At 34.4% G+C, this 24,157-nt stretch overlaps 3 protein-coding genes across 3 annotated transcripts; 2 read left to right on the top strand and 1 right to left on the bottom strand.

The window, feature by feature from the left end:
• The first annotated feature begins 2,426 nt into the window (after positions 1-2,426).
• Positions 2,427-3,556, top strand: LOC111424045 (serine protease snake-like). The gene is made up of 4 exons (XM_023057449.2): positions 2,427-2,533; positions 2,592-2,734; positions 2,788-2,897; positions 2,954-3,556. Exons 1-4 carry the CDS (start codon positions 2,431-2,433, stop codon positions 3,537-3,539), a joined length of 942 nt encoding a protein of 313 aa, XP_022913217.2. The 5' UTR covers positions 2,427-2,430; the 3' UTR covers positions 3,540-3,556.
• An 11,915-nt stretch (positions 3,557-15,471) lies between these two features.
• Positions 15,472-17,878, top strand: LOC139429497 (protein FAM200B-like). Its single transcript, XM_071195266.1, has 2 exons — positions 15,472-16,081; positions 17,799-17,878. Exons 1-2 carry the CDS (start codon positions 15,472-15,474, stop codon positions 17,876-17,878), a joined length of 690 nt encoding a protein of 229 aa, XP_071051367.1.
• Positions 17,879-22,628: 4,750 nt separating this feature from the next.
• Positions 22,629-24,015, bottom strand: LOC111419669 (serine protease snake-like). The gene is made up of 5 exons (XM_023052516.2): positions 23,934-24,015; positions 23,654-23,854; positions 23,446-23,591; positions 23,285-23,394; positions 22,629-23,230 (listed from the first exon to the last, which is right to left on the bottom strand). Exons 1-5 carry the CDS (start codon positions 23,992-23,994, stop codon positions 22,645-22,647), a joined length of 1,104 nt encoding a protein of 367 aa, XP_022908284.2. The 5' UTR covers positions 23,995-24,015; the 3' UTR covers positions 22,629-22,644.
• Positions 24,016-24,157: the final 142 nt, after the last annotated feature.

Raw genomic sequence — 24,157 nt, 5'->3', positions numbered from 1 at the left:
CGAAAATTGCAAAATTCGAAAAAATTTTCGATCATTTCAAAAATTTATTTCTCAAGAACTAAAAGTGATTTTTCAAAACGGCTTTTTGCATTAAAAAGAGCCGTCTTTAATTACTAATTGGTGATACTTCCACAAGGATCCTTCAAGAAATTAATTTTATAGCGAATTTTGAAAGTTATTGATGAAAATTGCAACATAGAATATTTTATCAAAACTTCAAATATTGTTTTCTCAAAAACTAAAACTTATTTTTCAAAACCGGTTGATTCATTAGAAAGAAGACACTTTTATTAATATTTTGGGAAATTTTCATACTCATATTCCAAGAAATGGATTTTATAAGAATTTTTAAAACTTAATCGGCGAAAATTGCAAAATTCGAAAAAATTTACAATCATTTCAAAAATTTATTTCTCAAGAACTAAAAGTGATTTTTCAAAACGGCTTGTTGCATTAAAAAGAGGATAATTTAATTAATACTTGGTGTTATTTCCACAAGGATCCTTCAAGAAATTAATTTTATAGCGAATTTTGAAAGTTATTGATGAAAATTGCAACATAGAATATTTTATCAAAACTTCAAATATTGTTTTCTCAAAAACTAAAACTTATTTTTCAAAACCGGTTGGTTCATTAGAAAGAAGACACTATTATTAATATTTTGGGAAATTTTCATACTCATATTCCAAGAAATGGATTTTATACGAATTTTTAAAACTTAATCGGCGAAAATTGCAAAATTCGAAAAAATTTTTTATCATTTCAAAAATTTATTTCTCAAGAAATAAAAGTGATTTTTCAAAACGGCTTTTTGCATTAAAAAGAGCCGTCTTTAATTACTAATTGGTGATACTTCCACAAGGATCCATCAAGAAATTAATTTTATACCGAATTTTGAAAGTTATCGATGAAAATTGCAACATCGAAAATTTTATCAAAACTTCAAATATTGTTTTCTCAAAAACTAAAACTTATTTCTCAAAACAGGTTGGTTCATTGGAAAGAAGACACTTTTATTAATATTTTGGGAAATTTTCATACTCATATTCCAAGAAATGGATTTTCTACGAATTTTTAAAACTTAATCGGCGAAAATTGCAAAATACGAAAAAATTTTCGATCATTTCAAAAATTTATTTCTCAAGAACTAAAAGTGATTTTTCAAAACGGCTTGTTGCATTAAAAAGAGGATAATTTAATTAATACTTGGTGTTATTTCCACAAGGATCCTTCAAGAAATTAATTTTATAGCGAATTTTGAAAGTTATCGATGAAAATTGCAACATCGAAAATTTTATCAAAACTTCAAATATTGTTTTCTCAAAAACTAAAACTTATTTTTCAAAACCGGTTGATTCATTAGAAAGAAGACACTTTTATTAATATTTTGGGAAATTTTCATACTAATATTCCAAGAAATGGATTTTATACGAATTTTTAAAACTTAATCGGCGAAAATTGCAAAATTCGAAAAAATTTTCGACCATTTCAAAAATTTATTTATCAACAACTAAAAGTGATTTTTCAAAGCGGCTTTTTGCATTAAAAAGAGCCGTCTTTAATTAATAATTGGTGATATTTCCACAACGATCCTTCAAGAAATTAATTTTATAGCGAAATTTGAAAGTTATTGATGAAAGGTGCGACATCGAAAAGTTTATCAAAACTTCAAATATTGTTTTCTCAAAAACTAAAACTTATTTCTCAAAACGGGTTGGTTTATTGAAAAAAAGACACTTTTATTAATATTTTGGGAAATTTTCATACTCATATTCCAAGAAATGGATTTTATACGAATTTTTAAAACTTAATCGGAGAAAATTGCAAAATTCGATAAAATTTTCGATCGTTTCAAAAATTTATTTCTCAAGAACTAAAAGTGATTTTTCAAAACGGGTTTTTGCATTAAAAAGAGGATAATTTAATTAATAATTGGTGATATTTCCACAAGGATCCTTTAAGAAATTAATTCTATAGCGAATTTTGAAAGTTATCGATGAAAATTGCAACATCGAAAATTTTATCAAAACTTCAAATATTGTTTTCTCAGAAACTAAAACTTATTTTTCAAAACGGGTTGGTTCATTGGAAAGAAGACAATTTTATTAATATTTTGGAAAATTTTCACATTCATATTCCAAGAAATGGATTTTATACAAAATTTAAAACTTAATTGGCGAAAATTCCAAATTCCACATCGGTTTGCGCAAAATTACACATTTGATTACTTACGTTTTTAATTACTTTATTTAATGATTTATTCTGTAATTGAAATCCTAAATTATTACTTAGTTCCCATCATATTAATAACAGCATTAATTAAGTCAACAAAAATAATGAAACATCTTCATTATCTCTTAATTGTTCTGTTTATTTTTCATCAACAACCAAGGTGATTTGAATTATTTTAGTTGAAATCAGTTTAACGCAATGCATCGTTCCATTCAGACGTTTCTCGGTTTAACATACATTTTGTTTGTTTGCAAAGCTGAAATTGTCGAAGGAAGAAATGCAAATAGAATTAGCGAGGAAAGTAAATTATTAATGATTTACTAGTATGTATTGATTAATATTTAATTTTATTCTTAAAGAATGTCAAGAATACTTAAAATTGGACATCACAACAACGATAACAACCACCACAACTACAACACCAAAAAGTGTAATGCGGTATAAACGTTCTCCTTTCGTTGCTAATGGTGTAAATGCTTTTTTTGAAGAATATCCCCATATGGTAATTAAAAATTAAAATCATTATTTAAAGTTTATTTATTAAGATAATTATAGGCTATTTTGGGATATGGTCCATCAGAAAACATCGAATTTAAATGCGGTGGTAGCCTAATCAGTGATCAATTCATCTTGACAGCAGCTCATTGTTTAAAATCAAAAGATTTGTAAAAAATCAACAAAATTCTTTTTTTTAAATATCTAATTTTCTAATTATTTATAGTGGACCAGTTTCCCTGGTAAGATTAGGCGATTTGGATATAGCTTCAACAACGGAACTCGCAGAACCTCAAAATTTTAAGATCCAAGAAGTTTTTACTCCCCCCGATTACGATTTTGTATCTTTTTATCACGATATAGCTCTAATTAAATTAGATCGTCCGGCGATTTATACGAAATTCGTAAAACCTGCTTGTTTGCAATCAAAATTTGATTTAGATCATAACAATTTATCGATAGCTGGATGGGGAGCTAAATATTATGGTGATAAAATGCATAGTTATCTTCAAAAGGCCGCTTTATACAATTTGCCAGCGGAAAATTGTTCAAGAAGTATTCCTGCACAACCGAGATTGGCGAGTGGTTTCGATGAAAAGGTACAGTTATGCGGAGGAGATCCAATATCAATGGCAGATGCATGTCATGGTGATTCTGGTGGACCGATTCAAATAAAAATTCAACAGTTACCGCGAATGTATAGGATTGTTGGGGTTACATCCTTTGGAAATTATTGCGGATTAGTTCCTGGGGTTTATACAAGAGTCTCCAACTATATTTCTTGGATTGAATCCATAGTTTGGTTAAATTAAATAAACGTATGTAATTATTTGTTTTATTTGATCTTAAAGTTTCTCAATCCTGTAATTTCCAACTCACAATTCTTTTGAGATGTTGATGACCATGATATTCTATCCATCATTATGGAGATCTTCCCAGAGTATCCGTGGTCTGCCATCTCGCGCGATCTTTGCTTATGTCTCTCCGACCATTCAATTTCTCTCGTTGACGTTTTTGGATAAACATTTTTATCATATCTCGATATATGATCAACTATGACTGTTACCAACTCAGCGAATTTTAAATCCCAAAATTTTCCGATAAGAAACAATTAACAACAAAATGGTTTTTATCTAAAAAATTTGAGACTGTGCTTGAGAATTACATTAACAAAAATTGTTCATAATAAGTCGCAAAAACATAATCCATAAACAATTTCGCTCCAACTATTTCGCATTTGTTCTTATAAAAAATACGTCATACGAAAATAGGTGCTAAATCATCGTCATACATAAGAGATGATGTCAAAGAGAAGATGGAAAAAGCTTTGGTAATGTGAATGTGTCAAACTGCATTAAGAATCTATAAACGTATTAAAGAAGTTGAGCCAAGCACTTCATCTCATTGTCAGTCAAAACAACCTGAATTTGCTGCAAGTACAGGTTGGAAGACAGGTTTTCTTAAACGACATGCTCTCCATAATATAAGAATTAAGGGAAAAACTGCGTCTGCAGTTTCAAACAATTTCCTGAAAAACTTAAAAAACTTATTGAAGATGGAGGATACACCAGAGATCAAGTTTGGAATGTTTGTAATGGTGGCCTTTTTTGGAAAAAAATGTTGAGCAGAACTTATAATGCAAAAACGCAGAAAACTGCCGGTGGTTTTAAAGTAGCAAAGGATCGTGTAATATTATTGCATTGTTCTAATGCTTCAGGAAAATGTATGTTAAAATCACTGCTAGTAAATCGTGTCCCTGTAAGTTCTCAGAGGGTCAGTAGCAAAATAAAATTAATTCGGGGGTTCGTAGCTAGCGTTGGGGGGTCCGCAAAAAGTAAGAACAGTAGTCAGTTGTTGTAGTATATGTAAGTCTGTGAAGTGTATTAAGAACTAAATTTGTAAGATAGTATAGCGTATGTAAGATTTGTAAAGGACAAAAAAATATTTCCAGAATTATGATTTGTGAAATGTTTGGAAACTGATACAAAAGATGAAATTATATTTAAGGAATTAAATATTTTTTTGAAGCAAAAGCTATTCCTTTGTGTAATATCATCTGCTTTGCTACTGATGGTCCTCCGGCAATGGTAGGACGCCATCGAGGTTTTCTGGCATATTTAAAACAAGCAGTACCGAATGTATTAACAGTACATTGTGTCATTCATCGACAACATTTAGTAGCAAAAATCTTACATCGTTCACTGAATTATATGATTAGAGCAGTTAATAAAATCAAAAAGAATGCCTTAAATGAGAGATTATTTGCTCAACTTTGCCTGGAGAATGATGAAGGTTACAACCGTTTGCTACTGAACACAGAAGTACGTTGGTTGTCTAGAAGTGCATGTTTGAATAGATTTTACTCACTTTTTGATTAGAATTCTTTGAAACTGAAGACAATGATCTGCGACTTAATTTATTTCATTCAAGAAATGATATGTTTGCCAAATTTACCGAAATCAATTTGAAGCTGCAAGGCAATCGGTTGAATTAAATAAAAACAAAAAGTGTAATATCTGCATTCGTAAAAAAACTTTTTTTTATGAAGAAAGGTTGGGAAGAGGAGAATTCTCTTAATTTCCAAAACCTTTTTAGTTACAAAATCGTGATGTTGATTTGCTTGTATATTGTCAGCACTTGGGGGCACTTCACTTAGATTTCAAAAAAAGATTTGAAGACATTCTTCATTTGGTTATTACCGATTGGGTGTTGGACCCTTTTACATACAAATCAACTAGCTCTGTGTTTATTCATTAGCAACTTATCGAGCTAAGTACAAACGAAGAATTAAAACCAATGTTTGTTGACGGATATGAAAAATGTTGGTTACAAAAACAGATACCAACTTTATATCCCGAAGTATAGGACACTGCGGAAAAGTTTTTAATAGCTTTTTCGTCTTCGTAGTTAATGGAACGTAGATTTAGTGCGGTTATGAACCTGATTACGAAAAAAAGAAACCGACTTGATGTTAGTGCTCGTAGTGACTTGTGGTTATTGCTTACAAATATAGAGCCAAACATAAACAATTTGATCACAACTCAGCAGGCTCACCCATCACATTAAAAAATGTTATCTTTAAAACAGGAATATGTTTTTTTAAATATCAAAATGTTTTTATATGTATTTATTTTACGTCACAAGCCAGTGACAGGTCATCAATTTTCTAGCCAGCTCACTTTTTACGACCACTGCATTCCGGTAAAAATAGTTTTAGTAGCGCGGCACTGACTAGGGGGTCCACGATCACGTTTTGGCTCAAGAAGGGGTGCGTAGCCATAATAAGTTTGGGAACCACTGTGCTAGACAAACTAGACCATAATGACGATTTAACAGTCATTGATGCGTGAATGAAAAAATGTTTCTATCATGAACTACATTAATCAAGTTGTGTAAGCATTAGCTGACTTAAAGCCATCAATCTTGAACTCATGTTGGAAAAATATTTGGCCAGAATGTGTCAAAAGCAAAAATCCTGATCCTATTATCCATAATAACGCTGCTTTTACTGACATCACAACGCTGGGAAATATAACTGGTGGAGATGGATTCGATGATCAATCATTTACCCATATAGAGGAATTATTAGTTGATAAAAGCTTGACCGAAACTGAAATTATAGACCTCACCCTTGAGACTCACTCATCATGACAGAGAACATAGCGATAATGACGAAGAAGATCCTCCCATTTTAAATGCAACTCTAATTAAAGAAGTTATTGATCTTGCCAGGAAATTAGGTAATCATTTTGAACAACATGATCATCAGGATTAATTCGGCAAAATTTCAACGTGAACTGAAATCATTAATGACATCTTACAAGGAACTTTATAACGGTTTATTACGCAATCAAATACAATCTTTAATGACTGATTTCCTTCTAAAAACTACTGAATTGTCAAGGAGACTAGAAATAATTTCACAAGATGATGAACAATATAATTCTAGTGTTGGCAGTGATGTTGCAGTCTTACGCAAACGTATGCGTTTACTGTCAGAAAGTGACAATGCATAAAATTTTGTTATATTGATATTACTTTTACTACATCATATACGTCACGTCAAAAGAGAATTAGGTGTATTCGAAATTTGTAGTTATAAACCATAAAATCCAGAAAATCAGTATTAACCTATGTGGATAAACATTTTTATCATATCTCGAAAAGTGAGAATGATGGGAGAAAATGTTATGGTTGGGAATTGTTTGTTATACACAAAGAAAACATCATATCCACGCACGTATAACCAGGAGGAGCGGGAACTTTAATTTGAGATGTTCATCCTCTAGACTGGTTGCTTACCACTGATTACCACAGCTCAAGAGACCAGTTTTCCCTGTTTTAGTTCTTCCGCTTCCCCGCAACATCAGGGTACCATGGGTGCTAACGTCCGAGCCAGATGAACATAGGATTTTTTGTTCGAGGTGTTACTTTTCGGCCCATCCTCTTTTTTTCATTCTAGCTTGGGACTGGCATTAGCTGGCAAGTTCACCTAGTCTACCTAGATGAGTCGCTTAAAAACTGAAAAGGAAGTGTGAGAATATGGGATTAGAGCTGGGAAACACAAATCTATACACGTTACATTACGCAGATGACCCAAAATAGTGAAGATAAATTGCATGTTTAGAATACAGGTAGTGATGACAAGAAATAAACATACAGAAAAGAAGGTATATATGTGAACATATTGCTCAGAATCCTGGACCATAAATGCTGCATGCCGGAGGAAGATTGAAGCTTTTAAAATGATATGTTACTGAAGAATGTAATATCATATATAATATGTAATAATAGCATAAATTACAAAGTGTCAGAATTTGATGATTTTTCTTAATAAAATTATCTATTCCATAAGTACTAAAACTGACGAAGAAAAACGTCATGAATAAAAAGTATTCTTAATGCATCAATAAATTATAATCCAGAATTATTTCATATTTATCTATCACCAGGTTTAATAAACAGTCCCTTTCACTCGGAGAAAGAAGCTACAATTAAAAGCACCCTCCATTGAAAGCAGAACTATTAACTTCAAAATAAAAGTTAAATACCTAGGGATAATACTAGACAGTAAACTAAACTGGAACTCACACTTAGACAAGGTGAGGAAAAAGGCCATTATGGCTAATCAGATCTGCCGGAAGAAACTGGGGTCTCAAACCACGAATGGCTCATTGGGCCTACGTAGCAACAATCAGACCCATGGTTCATTATTGAATCTATCTTAAAACTCGCTAGTAACATTGCTAGCTTTTTGTTGAGCAGCGTTGTTTGTTTTCTAGGATTTTCTCGGTTTGATCTACAATCCTGTGAACCTAATCAATGGTAAAATGTTAGCTGCGAAATCCATAATGGCGGTCAGGAACGAGTTGTCATTTAACTCTAAGTGGTTTTAATCTCTTTATCAGAAGATTTTGGAATATTTTCTACATGATAGGAAGCAATGATATTGGCTTGTAAGACTTTATATCATTAGATGGCTTAATCAGTTTTAGCAGCATGACGACTTTTGCTAATATCCAGCAATATAGCACACGTCTAAGTCTAATTGCAACGTTGCATAGTTATGTTAGCATCACGGTGCTAACTTTTGAGGGGACTTTTTGAATACTGCCCCTATGATGAGAACATCTCCAGAAGCCTTTCAGGATTCAAGTTGGTGTGAATTTGGCTCGCGACTGCACGTGGCCATTAAGTGGCCACCGCAGATTTACAAAAAGGAACAGTTTAATGAACCCTATATCATCACTAATGATTTTAAATACCATTATGTTGATATCGTGCTGGTTGTTTATATATAGCAAAGTATTGATAAACCCAAGTCATTCGCCCCCGAAGCTCTACATTTCCAAAAAAAAATATGAACAATAATATCTTCCATTAACAAAGTCCGATTGATAATTCATAGAAGAAGATGCCTGAGGTAATAGTGTTTGTGTTCTTTATTCGACTTCAACAGGCTCACTTCTGGGGCAATTGTCTGCCCATTGCAATATCTGATAACATGAATACAGTATGTGGGAAATTTTGATTTGAATTGAATAGATAAATTCCGCTACTTCTGAATCCACTAACTATAAAAGCATTTGTAGGTGTAGCAGCGCGAATCGAAGCATTTTAACGACTGATTTTTTTATTTACATGCGTACGCATGACCTGATTGATCATGGTTGAAATAGCTTTTCAATGATCCAAATGCTTATAAGAAGCAGCTTGCACCAGGTTGTCATTGTCTCACATTTCACCGCAGATGTTATGGAATTGACGATCTTTTTTTGTTATAACTTTTCTGGGTTTATTGTTCAGCTGAACACCGGATTCGCCCATAGTATATAGGTTTATCCAAAAAGTCATTATCGATCATGACTTTGATCAAAATTACAATAAAGTTATTTACATCTTTTCTACTAAGCTCTTTAGCTCTGCCCACAGATAAACATTCAGCTTGTCTGATAGAAGCCTCTGGATTTCATTCAATACATTTTTTGAATTATGCACTTCCAGCCATTTGTATTTCATGGTCAAAATTGTAGAAATCAAACTATCTTAAAGAGATAGAAACGCACATGTACCGAAACGAAACCAAAGACATCTTTCAGAAAGTCAACAGCTTTCAAACTACGCAGTTGCGCAATAAAATCGGAATAAGGCACTATAGTACGGGATATTGAAGCAGTTTTGGAGGTTTGACAGAAATATTGCACACAACTCTTCAAGGATCAATAGATCTTGGGAAACGACGAAAGAACTCCTAACATAAACAAGATTGAACCAGACATTTTGCAAGCAAAGGTAAGGCGTTTAAATGCGACGATATAATAAATAGAAGAAGTTTTGCAGAATATGAATCAAAATGGCATTAAAATCTTACCTTAGCTTTATAATATAGCTTGGAAACAAGGTCAATGACCCAAGGATTGGTCTACCTCTACCTTCATTCCTATACATAAGAAGGGTGCAATTACAAAATGTTGCAACTATAGTATCATCTTTTAATCTCTTTAACATCTATGGAGAATACACAATGAAAAAGGCATTGGATAGAATGGAGGGATCTCAATTGGGGGCAAGAAGATTACAAACCTGAGATATGCAGACGATACAACTTTAATAGCTGCATTAGGAGAGGAAATTGTGGATCTTCTAAACTGAGTTGAGATAGGGTTGAGCCCGAGTTGAATGTAACTGTCACATTCCTGTCTCTCTTCTCCGTCTTAATAATCACCTTCATATCATTTTTAACCTTCATAATACCATGGGGTCACTGGGGACCCCACGGGTGATGTAAATGTAATTTTCTAATTTATTTATTTATACAAATTGAAGTACAATTTTGTAACTTTTATAGTTTTTATAAAAAAATCACACGTAATACCATTGGGGTCATAAGTCACCCCAGCTATTCATACGTGCTGTGCCTCCCCGTTTTCTACGCGTGCTGTTACATTTTATTTTGTTTACCGGGGAATCACTTCCTACATATTCCTGTCCATTCGGTACTTCCCCTAGTTCTAAATTTTGAATAGTCCTCGTTGCCACAATTTATCCTGTATCTGGTCATTCACGTTGTTATCAAGGCAAACGAGTTGTTTTAGATATGGTAAGGGGCTTGGAAGGGTCGGGAAGAAATGTCACTATAGACAATTTTTTTACCAGCCTTGATCTTGCACGGGAAATGGAAAAAAAAAATAACACTACTTGGTACTATACGAAAAAATAAACCAGAACTACCACAGGAATTGGTAACACCGCGCCATCGAGAACTATATTCTACAATTTTTGGTTATCAGAAGAAAGCTATGTCCAAAAAAGGGAAAAGTCGTTACCTTGCTCTCGACTATGCATGACATTGGTAAAATTTCTAATGATGAAAAGAAAAAACCGCAGATAATTTTAGATTACAATAAAACAAAATCAGGCGTGGACACTATGGATAAACTACTGCGAACTTACACGGTAAAGAGACAAACAAGAAGATGACCTGTAACAATTATTTATAACATGATTGATGTTAGTGCACTGAACGCATACATTATATGGATTCATCAAAACGACGATTGGAAAGCCAAAAAAGGGTACAAACGACGAGAATTTCTCAAACAGCTAGGAAAAGAATTAGTAGGTATTGGAACCAGCACAGATGAAGCTTCGACATCACAAGGCCCTACAGAAGACATTCGAACATCAAAACGTGGGAGATGCTACAAATGTCCTAGAAATCTAGACAGGAAGTATACGAAGCGATGTCATAACTGCAAACAGTTCCTTTGCAACAATCATCACATAATTCTTTGTTCTAAGTGTAAATCAGATACAAAATGAAGTTTATATTTGTTATATAGTTGTAACATTACCGCTAGTCAATTAACAACATTATGAACATCTTAAAACTACATCTACAATAAACGACGGCACAAATCCGGACGAGTAAGACATGCGAGATAAGGCCTATACTAGGTCATCAAAAGTGCTCAGACAGTACTCATCCACACTGTAGAATGCTCTCGCTAACAAGTAATTTCTGATCTTTGATTTAAAATTATTAATATCAAGTAATTTAATGGGATTAGGCAACAAATTAAAAAATTTTATTCCATAATAATTAGTGCCATCCCTAGCTCTTTCAGTGCGAGTATAATCAATCATGAGGTTATCATGGTGTCTGGTTCCATAATGATGGACCTCATCATGTCTTTTGAAATTCTGAAGATTTTTTTTAATGTAAAGGAGACAATTAAATATATAAATACAAGGTAGAGTTAAGATTTTTAACTCTACAAATTTAGCTCTACAACACTCAGAGAATTTTAAATTCGAAATCACTCGGATACATCGTCTCTGAGCGCTAAACACCCGAGCAGCATGTGCAGAATAACCCCAAGCGAGAATGGCATATGATAAGTGAGCATGAAAATAACCATAGTATGCTATCATTACTGTATTTACTGGAACGATATTGATTGAATTTCTAATACAGTAAATAATTTTGTTTAATATACTAGTTGTTCGTATTGCATGCTCTTCCCATGTAAGTTTACGATCTAAATGAACTCCTAGATATTTGACAGTAGGGTTATCAACATTATCACCTAGTGCGCGCAAAGAGAAGAGTAACCGCTGAGTCTTAGATTCATTTACGCTAAGCTGACTAGCTGAAAACCAGTCAAAAATGCAACCCCGAGATCCAACCACCTCACTAAAAAGATCCGGCAAATTATCACTTATATTCACAGTGGTTGTGTCATCAGCAAATAATATAATGTTACTTGACTCAGGAACGTTATCAGCTAAGTCATCAATAAATAATAAAAAAAGTATGGGGCCCAGCACAGACCCTTGAGGTACTCCATACTTAATAGATAATTTTGAAGATAGTCTATTTTTATAAATTACTTGTTGCAATCGATTTGATAAATAAGCTTTAACTAGCTTAACAGAACCAGCATCAAAGCCAAAATTTTGTAATTTAATTAACAATTGGTTATGAGATACGCAATCAAATGCTTTCGTAAGATCGTAAAAGGATGCCTGTGCATAATGTTTGTTTTCAAAACATTCGTTAACATATGAAACTAATTTGCAAATTGATGACGTAGTTGATTTATTTTTCCTAAAACCAAACTGTGACTCGTTTAGGAGGTTATTGGATTCAAGATACGCAATTAACTGGTTATATAAAACTATTTCGAAAATTTTATCCAAAACAGGTGTAGTTGAGATTGGTCTGTAATTTGAGACCTCATTAATTGACCCCCTTTTGAAAACAGGTACCACTTTAATTATTTTTAAGCAATCAGGGAAAATATGAACAGCAATACATTGATTAATCAGCTTAGCTAAGGGAATAATAATTAAGTTTTGAATAACTTTTATGATGTTCGGATTCAAACCATAAATATCTTTACTGGAAGTATTCTTAAGCGTAGAAATGACATTTCTCATGTCGTTAAACGATATTTCATGAACATTGAACTGTCCCGAAAAAAAATTAACATTATCCGAATTTTTACTTTGATGTAGTGGAATATCAGAAAGTAGTTCTTCCGCAATATTGCAGAAGTAACTGTTAAAGTCATCCGCATGACATTATAACACATTATAATTCTACGATAGTGATTTCTACAAGTCTTTACACAGTCCCAAGGAATAAACTCTGGAAAGGATTTGTTAAGATCAGAAACCAAATTGAGCAGATCTCTAGCTAGTTTAACTTCGTTATTAAACCAGGATACATGATTAGTGTCGATGTCTTTACTATCGACAATTTTAGTTTTTAATTGAAAGCAAGAATTTAGAGCATCAGATAATAATTCAACAAATACTTTGAATTTAGTATTTACGTCAATATTCGATTGATTAATAAAAGAAAAATCAATTTTCTCAACAAAATTATAACATTTTAGAAGTCCGTAGCGAGTAATAATTGGTCGATAACTAATTTTAGATTTAGATTTAGGGTAGCAATTAGCAATGTTACACTCGAAAGAGATCGCCGAGTGATCCGACAAACATGGGTTCACCACCTTTACATTCCAAAGATAGGTATCAAGGTTAGTAAATACATTATCAAGGCAAGCGTTTAATCTAGTAGCTTCTTTCGTAGCTATGCTCAATCCGAATGATGAAAAAAGATCCCGCAATAGCCAAGACTCTTTAGAGTTTGATTCAAAATGAACATTAAAGTCTCCAGACACCACAACACCTCTATCAAATGATAACCTCCCTAAAAGTTCTGATAATTTTGATAAATAAAGATGAAAATCTCCGTTAGGAGAGCGATAGACTGTCACGAGCTGAACACCGTTAACAAGCAAGCCTGCAGCTTCAAAGTCAATTTCCTTGGAAAAATACTTTAAATCAAACGAAAATTGTTTAGGGGACATAGTTGTATAATTACTGTAAATGGCCACATCCCCATTCTTATGAACATGGCGACAAAAATTTGATGTATTAGCAAACCCATCTATTTTCAAAGAATTTATCTCATCATCTGACAACCAATGTTCATTTAAACACAGAATATCAAAATTATTATCTTTGGCAAAAATTTCAAGCTGCAAGCTTTTGCCATTAAGACCCTGTATATTATAGTGTAAAATTTTAATTGTCTTTGACACGTCATCGTCGTCCGGATTAACAAACTTAACACTAATGTCATTATCATATACGCCATAAGCTAGTTTACTGTTACAATTGGATTTAGGTAGCAAAAATTCTGATCAGAACAATCGATATTAATTAAATTAGGATGTAGATTTCGAGAAGCGCTGAATATATTTAAGATAAGTTTACCTAGGTACATATACAATTTATTTTTACCACGGCCATTCATATGTAGTCCATGTTTAGTTTTATCTCGTGGTCCTAAAAGTGAATTTGTCTCCAAAAAATGACAACGGCTTCTTATATTAACATTTACACTGAGGAATTGATATATATCTCGATTAATTTTGTAAATATAATTGTCAAGTTGAGGTTTCTGGTTCCAGAAAGGAACAGACATGAAAATAACATTAGTTATACTACTGACAGATCTAACTTTTTTTAGTACATCACTTGCAATCTTACAATTACTCAACGCGTTATTGCAACCTCCAAATAAGATCACAAAATCAGATTTAGTAAAATTAGCACATAATAATTCAATATCCTTAACAACTTCGTCAAGATAGGCATTCGGTTTACATATAGTAAGAATCTCAAACGTGCCAGGAAGATAATTACGTAGATAATCACTACCACTACGCGCGTGGCTGTCGCCCAGTATTAACACCTTCGTCTTAGGGGTAAGGCCCACAGGATTCGGTCCCTCCGCATGTACAACAGGAACAGAAGTTGCAGCCGCAGGAGGCAGTTCCAATGGTTTCTCATTGTCAGTTTCCGGTGCCAATGATTTCTTATTTAGCACGTCTGTCACCAAGTCGGATTTTTTAAGGCACTTTTTTGATCGCGACTTTAATGACTTAGTCCAGTGGTATTCAAACTATGGGTCGCGACCCAAAATGGGGTCGCGAAAAGTTTTTTCGGGGTCGCAAGGTGGATGAAATAATTCCAAATAAATTTAGTAGAATACATACACATACATCATTTCCCACTTATTTGGGAAAAAATATTAGTTTCTAAAACATATAATTTCATTTTAAATTTTTGATAAATTACTGTAATTTTAAAATCAACAAATTTTGAAGGAACTATATACGGTGTGGGAAAAGTCAGTTAACTGCTATTAATAATTTATAGATAATTAATTAATAATCAGTAATTTATTGTAAATTTAGTCAAATTTAATCCTTTTTATTAATTTAATTTAATAAGTACAAACATTTTAATGCAATTTCATATTTTTTTATTAATATCGGTTAACTGACTTCTCGCACCCTGTATATGGAACGACGTCGCGTACAGCCGACCCAAAGTAGATTGGCCTGTGAAGGTCACTACTGCGCCGAAGTGGGAGTGCGACGGTTAATCGTTAAAGAGAGAGACGGTTCAACCGTTTGCCACTGCGCATCTGACCTTCACAGGCCAATCTACTTTGGGCCGGCAGTAATTCGTTTTCGGGGAATCACATGACTTGGCAAACAAGTTCAGCGTGGTGCATTTGCGAGTGTAGTTGTTATTTAGCAATAAAATTTCGTGTTTAACTTCCAATTAGTACTTGCAATAAACGGACAACTTAACATACAAATTTCAAAATCATGCATAAGTGGCTAAAAAATGGTAAAATAATTGATAAAACAGACAATGGAGAAACAAATATCGAGAAGAGTGCTTCGATTTCGGTTGATTTCTTCCGACCCGGACCAAATACGTGCTGAAGCTTCTGTTTCCTCAGCGTCGACAAATAAAGAAGTAAAAGCAAACAAACGGGTTCGTAAGTTCGATGATGAGTTTATAAAATATGGTTTCGTATGTACTGAAGATGATGAACCAAGGGCTAGATGTGTAATGTGTCTGACAGTGCTGTCAAACGAGTCACTGAAACCAAATAAACTGCACAGACACCTACACACAAAACACCCAGAATCCATAGGTAAACCCGTTGAATTTTTTCAGAAAAAAGTAGGTCATTTGAAATGTAAACAACATTTTATGACTACTTTTACCGACGTTAACCAAAAAGCATTGGAGGCTTCATATCGAGTAAGCTATCGTATAGCAAAATCTGGCAAACCGTACACAATTGCTGAAGACTTAATTGTTCCAGCAGTCCAAGATATAGCAGCCATTATGTTTGGCGAAAAGGAAATGCAACAAATATCTCAAATACCACTCTCGGATACCACAGTTAGCCGCAGAATATTTGAAATGGCAGAAAATGTGGAAAACGAAATTATAATGAGAATTCGAAAAAGTAAATTTTTTAGTCTTCAATTGGATTGCCAAAATGCTGCACAACTAATTTGTTTTGCAAAATATGAATACAAAAATGAAGTAGTTGACGACTTTCTTTTTTGCAAGGAACTATAAAGAACTACGGGTGAAGAAATTTTTAAATCGGTAAACTCTTACATCACGGGAAACCATATTTCTTGGGAAACTTGTGTGGGTGTGTGCAGTGATGGAGCTCGTGCCATGGTTGGAAAACACAGCGGACTTCTAGCCCGAATCAAAGAAGTTTCATCCAATGTAACATGGGTTCACTGTATGATTCATAGAGAAGCGCTTGTATCGAAAAACATGCCACCGAACTTAATGTCTGTCTTAGATACTGGAGTTAAAATAATAAATTTTATAAAGGCGCGTCCTCTGAATTCAAGGATTTTTGCGCACATATGCAAAGAAATGGGTAGTGAGCATCAGCATCTTCTTTTACATACAGAGGTTCGTTGGCTTTCGAGGGGTAGGGTTCTAACGAAACTATTTGAACTTAAAGAAGAAGTGTTTGTGTTTTTAAATGATAATGATAAAGACAAAAAATTTACAAACTTTTTAACCGATGAAGAATGGCTATGTAGGTTAGCTTACTTAAGTGACATTTTTCTCAAATTAAACGAGTTGAATTTAAGTCTTCAAGGTGAACAATTAAATATATTAGTGGCCAATGATAAAATTAAAGCCTTTACAAAAAAAATAGATTTGTGGTGCTCATACTGCAAGGAGAATAATTTTGCAGCATTTCCAACATTAGAATGTTTTGTTATACAAAACAAGTTCAAAGTTATTCAATCGATTGTTAAAGATATAACATCTCACTTGACAGATTTAAAATGTCAACTTAGTACTTATTTTCCGGAAGATTTTTCTAACTTTGACTGGATTCGAAATCCCTTTCAATGTAAATGACCCAAAAATGTGTCATTTCATTTTAGTGAAAAACTAATTGAGTTATCATCTGATGGAGAATTAAAATTAATTTTCAAAGAACTTAAATTGAGCAATTTTTGCCTTAAAGTTCGAAATGAATATCCAGAACTGTCTGATGAAGCTCTAAAGGTATTATTACTATATGCGTCATCTTATATGTGCGAGTTGGGATTTTCCCAATTTCTCTACCTAAAATCGAAATACCGAAACAAAATAGCAATAGAGCCACCTTTAAGACTCAAATTGAGCAAAATAGAGCCAGATATATCAGCACTTGTAAATAAGAAACAGGCTCACAGATCTCATTAAATATTTTTCTTTTGTATTGATTTTTGATGAAGTTCCTACGTGTACGCCATATTATAATTTTAATAGTTATAAATCGTTAATGTTGATTTTGAACCTAATATTTGTTAACTGCAGAGTTGATATTCTGTTTATTATAGGTACTTGTTTTAACATAATATATTTGCTATGTATGAAACAAAAAAAATAAAAACAAATTAACATATTCTTGATATAATAATACCTCTCCCAATTTTTGGAACAACTAGAATTAAATTATTATTTTAAGTTTGGGTCGGCATGTCACCTCTGTGTACCATTTGGGGTCATGCAGCCAAAATGTTTGAATACCACTGACTTAGTCAATCTAATCTTTAAATATCCAATATCTTTCTCCAACTGGTCGATTTTATTAAGTAATTGTAAAGTTGATTGACTCTTTCATACTTTTTTTAATTTTACTTGTTTATGTTTTTTAGGTTTAGATTCGATAATAGTCTCGACGCTAGTACAACTGTTAAAAGAACCGTCAAGATCATCACGTCAAGATCAGATTTAAACAAATATATGTTCCTTTTTAAACAAATATAGTTGCTTTATTTATAAAAGAGTCTGGGGTCTTTAATGACCCCATTGGTATTACGTGTCACAAAAAGGACCTGGTGTTATGAGGGTTAAACTCATCCCACCTTACCATCTATATTTTTCTTCCAGATTTCTCCCTCATCTATTTACCTCCCACATCATACATTATAATCTTTGATCAAGTCTTATTAGGCTCCCTCACCGCAATGTCCGCTAGCCTAACTCTTTTGTTAACATTCTTCATTCAGAACAAGTTTACGCCATAGCGAAAGTACGTGATCGTGTAGTTCCTTCTAATTTTTTCTTTTTTGACGGTTAAAAGTTGTCGGAGTTGTGTTATATCAGTGTCGTTACACTCGTGATAACCTCCTCCGTCCGTTTTCGTTTGTTTTTCTTCCGTTGATTGTACTGCATAAGAGTTATTTGTAATTATCTTATTTGACCTATTAGTTTCGGTTCGTGGTGTAAAAACTAGTTTCGATGCTGTTTCGATGGTTTCACGCCAAATGCGTGGAGCTCTCCAAAGCGGCAGCTTCTGCGCTCTCCACCCCCGGATCGTCGTGGAAATGTCCTGGTTGCCGTTCATCCTCTGATAATCGTAGGAGGACAATGTTACCGCATGATTTTAATCGTGTCACAGACCCCGTCCCGACTCTCGATGCCGTTTATAAGATGGTTAGGGAAATCCGATCGGAACTTAGGGATATGAAAGCTAATAATGACGAACTTATAAAGTCGGTACAATTCTGCTCTGACCAGATTACCGATTTCGAAATACTCCTTAAAGAGAAGTGTAAACTAATCGACGGTCTTTCTACAGAAAATGTTTTGTTGAGGAAACAAGTTTACAATTTGTCCACTAGGGTCGCGGACTTAGAGCAGTATTCCAGGCGCAACAACCTGGAGATACCGGGTATTCCTGAAAAGTCGGATGAGAATATTACTCAAATCATTAATAAAATAGGTGACTTTCTTGAGATCCCGTTAAAAACAGATGATATTGATGCCGTTCATCGTGTGCCGCAATTTGGTGATAAGAGCCGACCAAAGAACATCATCGTTCGCTTTTGTAATCGTAGAAAGCGCGATTCGGTACTGGCTGCTGCTGTCGTCAAGAGACGTTCCCTCCCTAAGGGATCCCGTCCAGGGTTTGCGATTGAGGGTTTATCACAGCAGTGTTTCATTAATGAGCATCTCACAGTTGCTAATAAAAAATTGTTTGGCACTACTAGAGCCGTGGCTAGAGAAAAGAATTACAAATACATCTGGACGCGCAACTGTAAGATTCTTGTCCAGAAAAACGACAGTAGCCGTGTCATTCAGATTAACTCCGACGAAGATTTGCGTAAACTGGAATAATTTTTTTATCGCATTTAAATAATTCACCAATTTTCTTCTCTTAATCATGGCGCCAAACAAATCCATCTCTATCTACTATCAGAATGTTCGCGGTTTGCGAAGCAAAAGCACTATTTTCAGCACAAACCTTCTAAACGCGGATTTGGATGTTGTGTCTCTTACAGAAACATGGCTCTGTCCCGGAATTGAATCCGCGGAATTCTTCCCCGACTCGTATGTTGTTTACAGGCGCGACCGGTTCATGAACGTTGATGCGAGTGCTCGGCGTGGTGGCGGTGTTTTGTTGGCCGTTTCTAGGGCGATTCAGAGTGCGGAGCGACCGGACTGGTTTACAGGTGTTGAAGCGGTGTGTGTAGCTTTAAGAAGTGGTTCCTCGGTGCTTAATATATGTTGTGTTTATATACCGCCGAATGACAACGCTGCGCTTACGCAATTCTCCCAATCCCTAATAGATGTGATTAAGCGACACCCTAATGAGGGATTCTTGATTTGCGGTGATTTTAATGTACCGGAAATTGGGTGGTCTCTTGACCCCGCTTGTCGATATTGTATTCCGTCTAGGGTTACCTCTTCTAGAGCTGCGGACTTCTTAGATGACATCGCTCTAACCGGTCTGTATCAATTAAATCATTATTGTAATAATTTTGGTAACATTCTTGACCTTATTTTTACCAACACGTTATTTGACTTTGAGCTGGTTTTAAGTACTTATGCACTTGTTTCAGAAGATATCGCGCACACTACACTAGATATTTCATGTAAATTTTCAATTTCTAGAAATCTATCTCATTGTAACGAGTCGCTTTATAATTTCAAGTCGGCATCATTTATTGAAATTGATCGGTTCTTAAATGAGGTATCCTGGCGGGATCGCTTGAGCGGTGGGACTGTGGACGAAGCTACCACTTACTTTTATGAAATGTTATCTGGGGCATTTCAACTTTTTGTACCGCGTAGACGAGTCGTAGGACTCGGTTTCCTGTGCTGGTTTTCAAAAGATACAATAAAAGTTATACGTGAAAAACGTAAAATGCATAAAAAGTGGAAGCGGTTCAGTAATGACCTTGATTATGTCACCTTTTCCCTCTTACGGGGTCGCTCAAAGTTTCTTATCAATCGTGATTACCGAAACTTTGTTGTAACTAGTGAAGAAAATATACGGCATGACCCCAAAAAGTTTTGGTCATTCGTGAGGAGCAGACGAGAGGGTTGTCACATGCCTACCGAGGTTACACTCGACGGCGTTACTGCTACTGATGGTACGCACATCTGCGATCTGTTCTCCAATTATTTCGGTTCGGTATTTCGCTCATCGCGGGTTACGGGTGGCAGCAATGGTTTTCTCCCTGTAAATTCGCGCTTCTGCGACCAGTCCCTACAGTTTGAACAGGCTGAGGTCTTGAGAGCTCTGGGAGCGGTTAACTCTACTGGGGGGCCTGGCGGCGACGGTGTACCTCCTGTTCTCATTAAAAACTGCTGTGAATCTCTTAGTGAGCCTTTAACAATTTTGTACAATAGATCTTTAAGAGAGTGCGTCTTTCCGCAAATATGGAAGCGTGCCACAGTTGTGCCTATATTCAAATCTGGCAGTAGAAGTTCCGTCAAAAATTACAGGCCCATTTCTTTACTGCCTATATTCGGTAAAGTTCTCGAGAGCTTAATTTATAAACCAATTTTTTACATTGTTAAGAATGTTTTAGACCAACGACAGCATGGTTTTTTTGCTGGTCGCTCAGTAGAGACTAATCTTCTTGAATACACTAATTACATTTTGCATTCTTTTGACGATAACTGCCAGGTTGATTCCGTATACACTGATTTTAGCAAAGCATTTGATAAGGTTGATCATCTGCTATTATTAAATAAAATAGAGCAAGTTGGTTTGCTCAGCAACATACAAGAGTGGCTCGCTTCCTATGTGGTTGATAGAACGCAGTGTGTCAGAATTAGAGGTTTCTCCTCACAGGCGGTGGCCGTCTCGTCCGGTGTCCCTCAGGGAAGCATCCTTGGCCCCTTGCTCTTCAATATTTACATTAATGATATTTTTCATTGTTTTAAACATTCAAACTGTTTAATGTATGCAGACGATTTAAAAATTTTTTGTCGTGTATCTGGCCCTAAGGATTGTTCTGCTCTTCAGCGCGATCTCCTCGATCTTGCTCAATATTGTCTGACAAATTTTATTAGCCTAAATTTTAGTAAATGTGTTACCATTACATTTACAAAGAAAGCTAATCCCATACGTTTTGATTACTTTATTGGTGGGGAATTGTTTCAGAAAGTCACGTCTATAAAAGATCTGGGGGTGACCTTTGATAGTAAACTTTTATTTAATGAGCACGTCGACTCGGTGGTCAACAAGGCTTCTCGCATGCTTGGATTTATCATGAGATCAGCGACTGATTTCACTGATATCAGTTCCATAAAAACTCTTTATTTTGCGTATGTATTCAGCGTTCTAAATTATTGTTCTGTCGTCTGGAATCCTAAATATGACATGTACGTGAAAAGATTGGAACTAGTCCAAAAGAGATTCCTCCGATTTTTATGTCGGAAGTCTCATATCACCTATGTTGACTACGACTCGGCGTGCCAATCCTTTCAGTTTCTGCGACTGACTCAGCGACGTTTTGCTAGTGACGTATTGCTATTCTACAAATTAATTCATAATATCTATAATTCGACTTCGCTTACGTCTCTAGTGAATTTGCATGTTCCGCCCAGAACGCTGAGATATGATTTTCTCTTTTTCACTCCTACAACCCGCACTAATGCTTATCAACATTCCCCATTGCTGCGTGCCGCTGGATCAGCCGATCGTCTGTCCATCGATATATTTGCTTATGAATCCATTATCTCGTTTAAAAAATCGACCTTAGCTGCTGTTGGGAGCATGCCGTATCATCATTGTTAACATTACAATCAGCAATTCCTTATTGTTGTTATTTTTTACTTGTTTATAGAATGTTTCCTTAATTTCAATCTGAATTTTTGATCATTTATTTTACTTATCTTATTTTATTTTACTTTTTTACTACTGTTCACTACTGATGTTATTTTGTGTCTTTATTATTTTGTTTTGTTCGTATTCTTTTTAGTGACACAGCTTTTATTGGGTTCGTCCTGTGCTGTGTCCAATGTACATAAATAAATAAATAAAAGCAATTTCCATATCCTTTTCGCTCAGATCAACACTCACAAAGATATGCGACACAGTAATTACTAAAAAAATTAAAAGAAACAGAAATTTGCCTACTTATGTGAAAACTTGAAAACCTTGAAAATTTAATGCGTGTATTGACATTTAAACTACTAAAAACACTTATCGCGTTTTAAGAAATTTTAAGGTCAAATAAAACGAATAATTACTGCTACATTTATTTAATTTGGCCAAACTATGGATTCAATCCAAGAAATATAGTTGGAGACTCTTGTATAAACCCCGGGAACTAACCCGCAATTATTTCCAAACGATGTAACCCCAGCAATCCTATACATTTGCGGTAATTCTTGAATTTTCAATTGCATCGGTCCACCAGAATCACCTTGACACGCATCCACCATAGTTTCTAGATCTCCCCCGCATATTTGCAACTCTTCATCAAAACCATTCGCTAATTTCGCTTGTTTAGGAAGACTTCTCGCACAATTCTCTGCCGGCAAACTGCGTAAAGGAGCCTTTTGAAGATAGCTATGCGATTGACCACCAAATTCTAAAGCTCCCCAACCAGTTATCGTTAAATTATTATTTTCTAATTCAAATTTTGATTGTAAACAAGCAGGTTTTACGTATCTCGTGTAAATGACCGGACGATCCAATTTAATTAGAGCTATATCGTGGTAAAAAGATTCGGAATCGTATTCTGGGAAAGTAAAAACTTTTTGGACCTTAAAATTTTGAGGTTCCGCAAGTTCCACTGTTGAAGCTATGTCTAAATCGCCCAATCTTACCGAAGAAACTGGTCCACTAAAAATAATTAAAAAATTAGATGCTTAAAAGTAAAAATTTGTGTTTTCTTACGACTCTCTTGATTCTAAACAATGACCTGCTGTTAGGACGAATTGATCACTGATTAAGCTCCCACCACATTTAAATTCGAGGTTTTTTGATGGACCATATCCCAAAATAGCCTAAAATTACCTTAAATATAAACGTTAAATAATGATTTGTGTTTGAATTACCATATGGGGATATTCTTCATAATAGGCATTCACACCTTTAATAACATAAGGATTAAACGAAAATGTCTTCGCAGGTTTTGGTGTTGTTGTAGTAGTGGTGGTTGATATCGTAGTTTTGATGTCTAATTTTAAATATTCTTGACATTCTTTAAGGATAAAATGAAATATTAATTAATTAATGTGTAATATTAAATTATTAATATATTACTTTCTTCGCTAATTCTATTTGAAGTTCTTCCTTGGGCAATTTCAGCTTTGTTTTGATCGCAACAAACCAGAGGATATCTACCAGAGAATCCACATGAAATAGGATGTAATCTTTGCTGAAGTTCTTTCTTGGCCGAGGTACATTGTAAGACGTGTTGACATGTTCCAACGGCTCCATTTCGTAAGTTACATTTTTGAAATTCTTAAATATGGTTAATCCAAGCAGTTTATTTGATTTAACAATAAATTTAATACAAATTAAATATACAATTAAAACGTACCTTGAGATTTAACGAATAAAATGAGAGTTAATACTAAGAACGTCCGAATCGGACCACGCATTATGGTACACTGATTCCATTTTAAATAATCCAACTCACCTTGGTTGGTCAGAACACCAATTAAAAGATGAACAAGAACCTGAATGATTTTTTTTTATTTCTTTTATCTCTCGCTAATAACTCTTGCCCATATTTACATAATATTGTTGTTGACTTGATAAATA

This window comes from Onthophagus taurus, chromosome 3 (genome assembly GCF_036711975.1).
Source record: "Onthophagus taurus isolate NC chromosome 3, IU_Otau_3.0, whole genome shotgun sequence".
NCBI lineage: Eukaryota > Metazoa > Arthropoda > Insecta > Coleoptera > Scarabaeidae > Onthophagus > Onthophagus taurus.
The sequence above is the reverse complement of the archived record's forward strand: the minus strand, read 5'-3'. Positions and strand labels throughout refer to the sequence as shown.

Coding starts and splice junctions, on each gene's coding strand:
- LOC111424045 (XM_023057449.2), top strand. CDS start 2,431: ATGCATCGTTCCATTCAGACGTTTCTCGGTTTAACATACATTTTGTTT. Junction 2,534..2,591: donor AAATAGAATTAGCGAGGAAA/GTAAATTATTAA, acceptor TTATTCTTAAAG/AATGTCAAGAATACTTAAAA. Junction 2,898..2,953: donor TGTTTAAAATCAAAAGATTT/GTAAAAAATCAA, acceptor AATTATTTATAG/TGGACCAGTTTCCCTGGTAA.
- LOC139429497 (XM_071195266.1), top strand. CDS start 15,472: ATGGAGAAACAAATATCGAGAAGAGTGCTTCGATTTCGGTTGATTTCT. Junction 16,082..17,798: donor TATAATGAGAATTCGAAAAA/GTAAATTTTTTA, acceptor TATGTTTTTTAG/GTTTAGATTCGATAATAGTC.
- LOC111419669 (XM_023052516.2), bottom strand. CDS start 23,994: ATGCGTGGTCCGATTCGGACGTTCTTAGTATTAACTCTCATTTTATTC. Junction 23,855..23,933: donor TTTATTCGTTAAATCTCAAG/GTACGTTTTAAT, acceptor ACCATATTTAAG/AATTTCAAAAATGTAACTTA. Junction 23,395..23,445: donor ATGAAGAATATCCCCATATG/GTAATTCAAACA, acceptor AGGTAATTTTAG/GCTATTTTGGGATATGGTCC.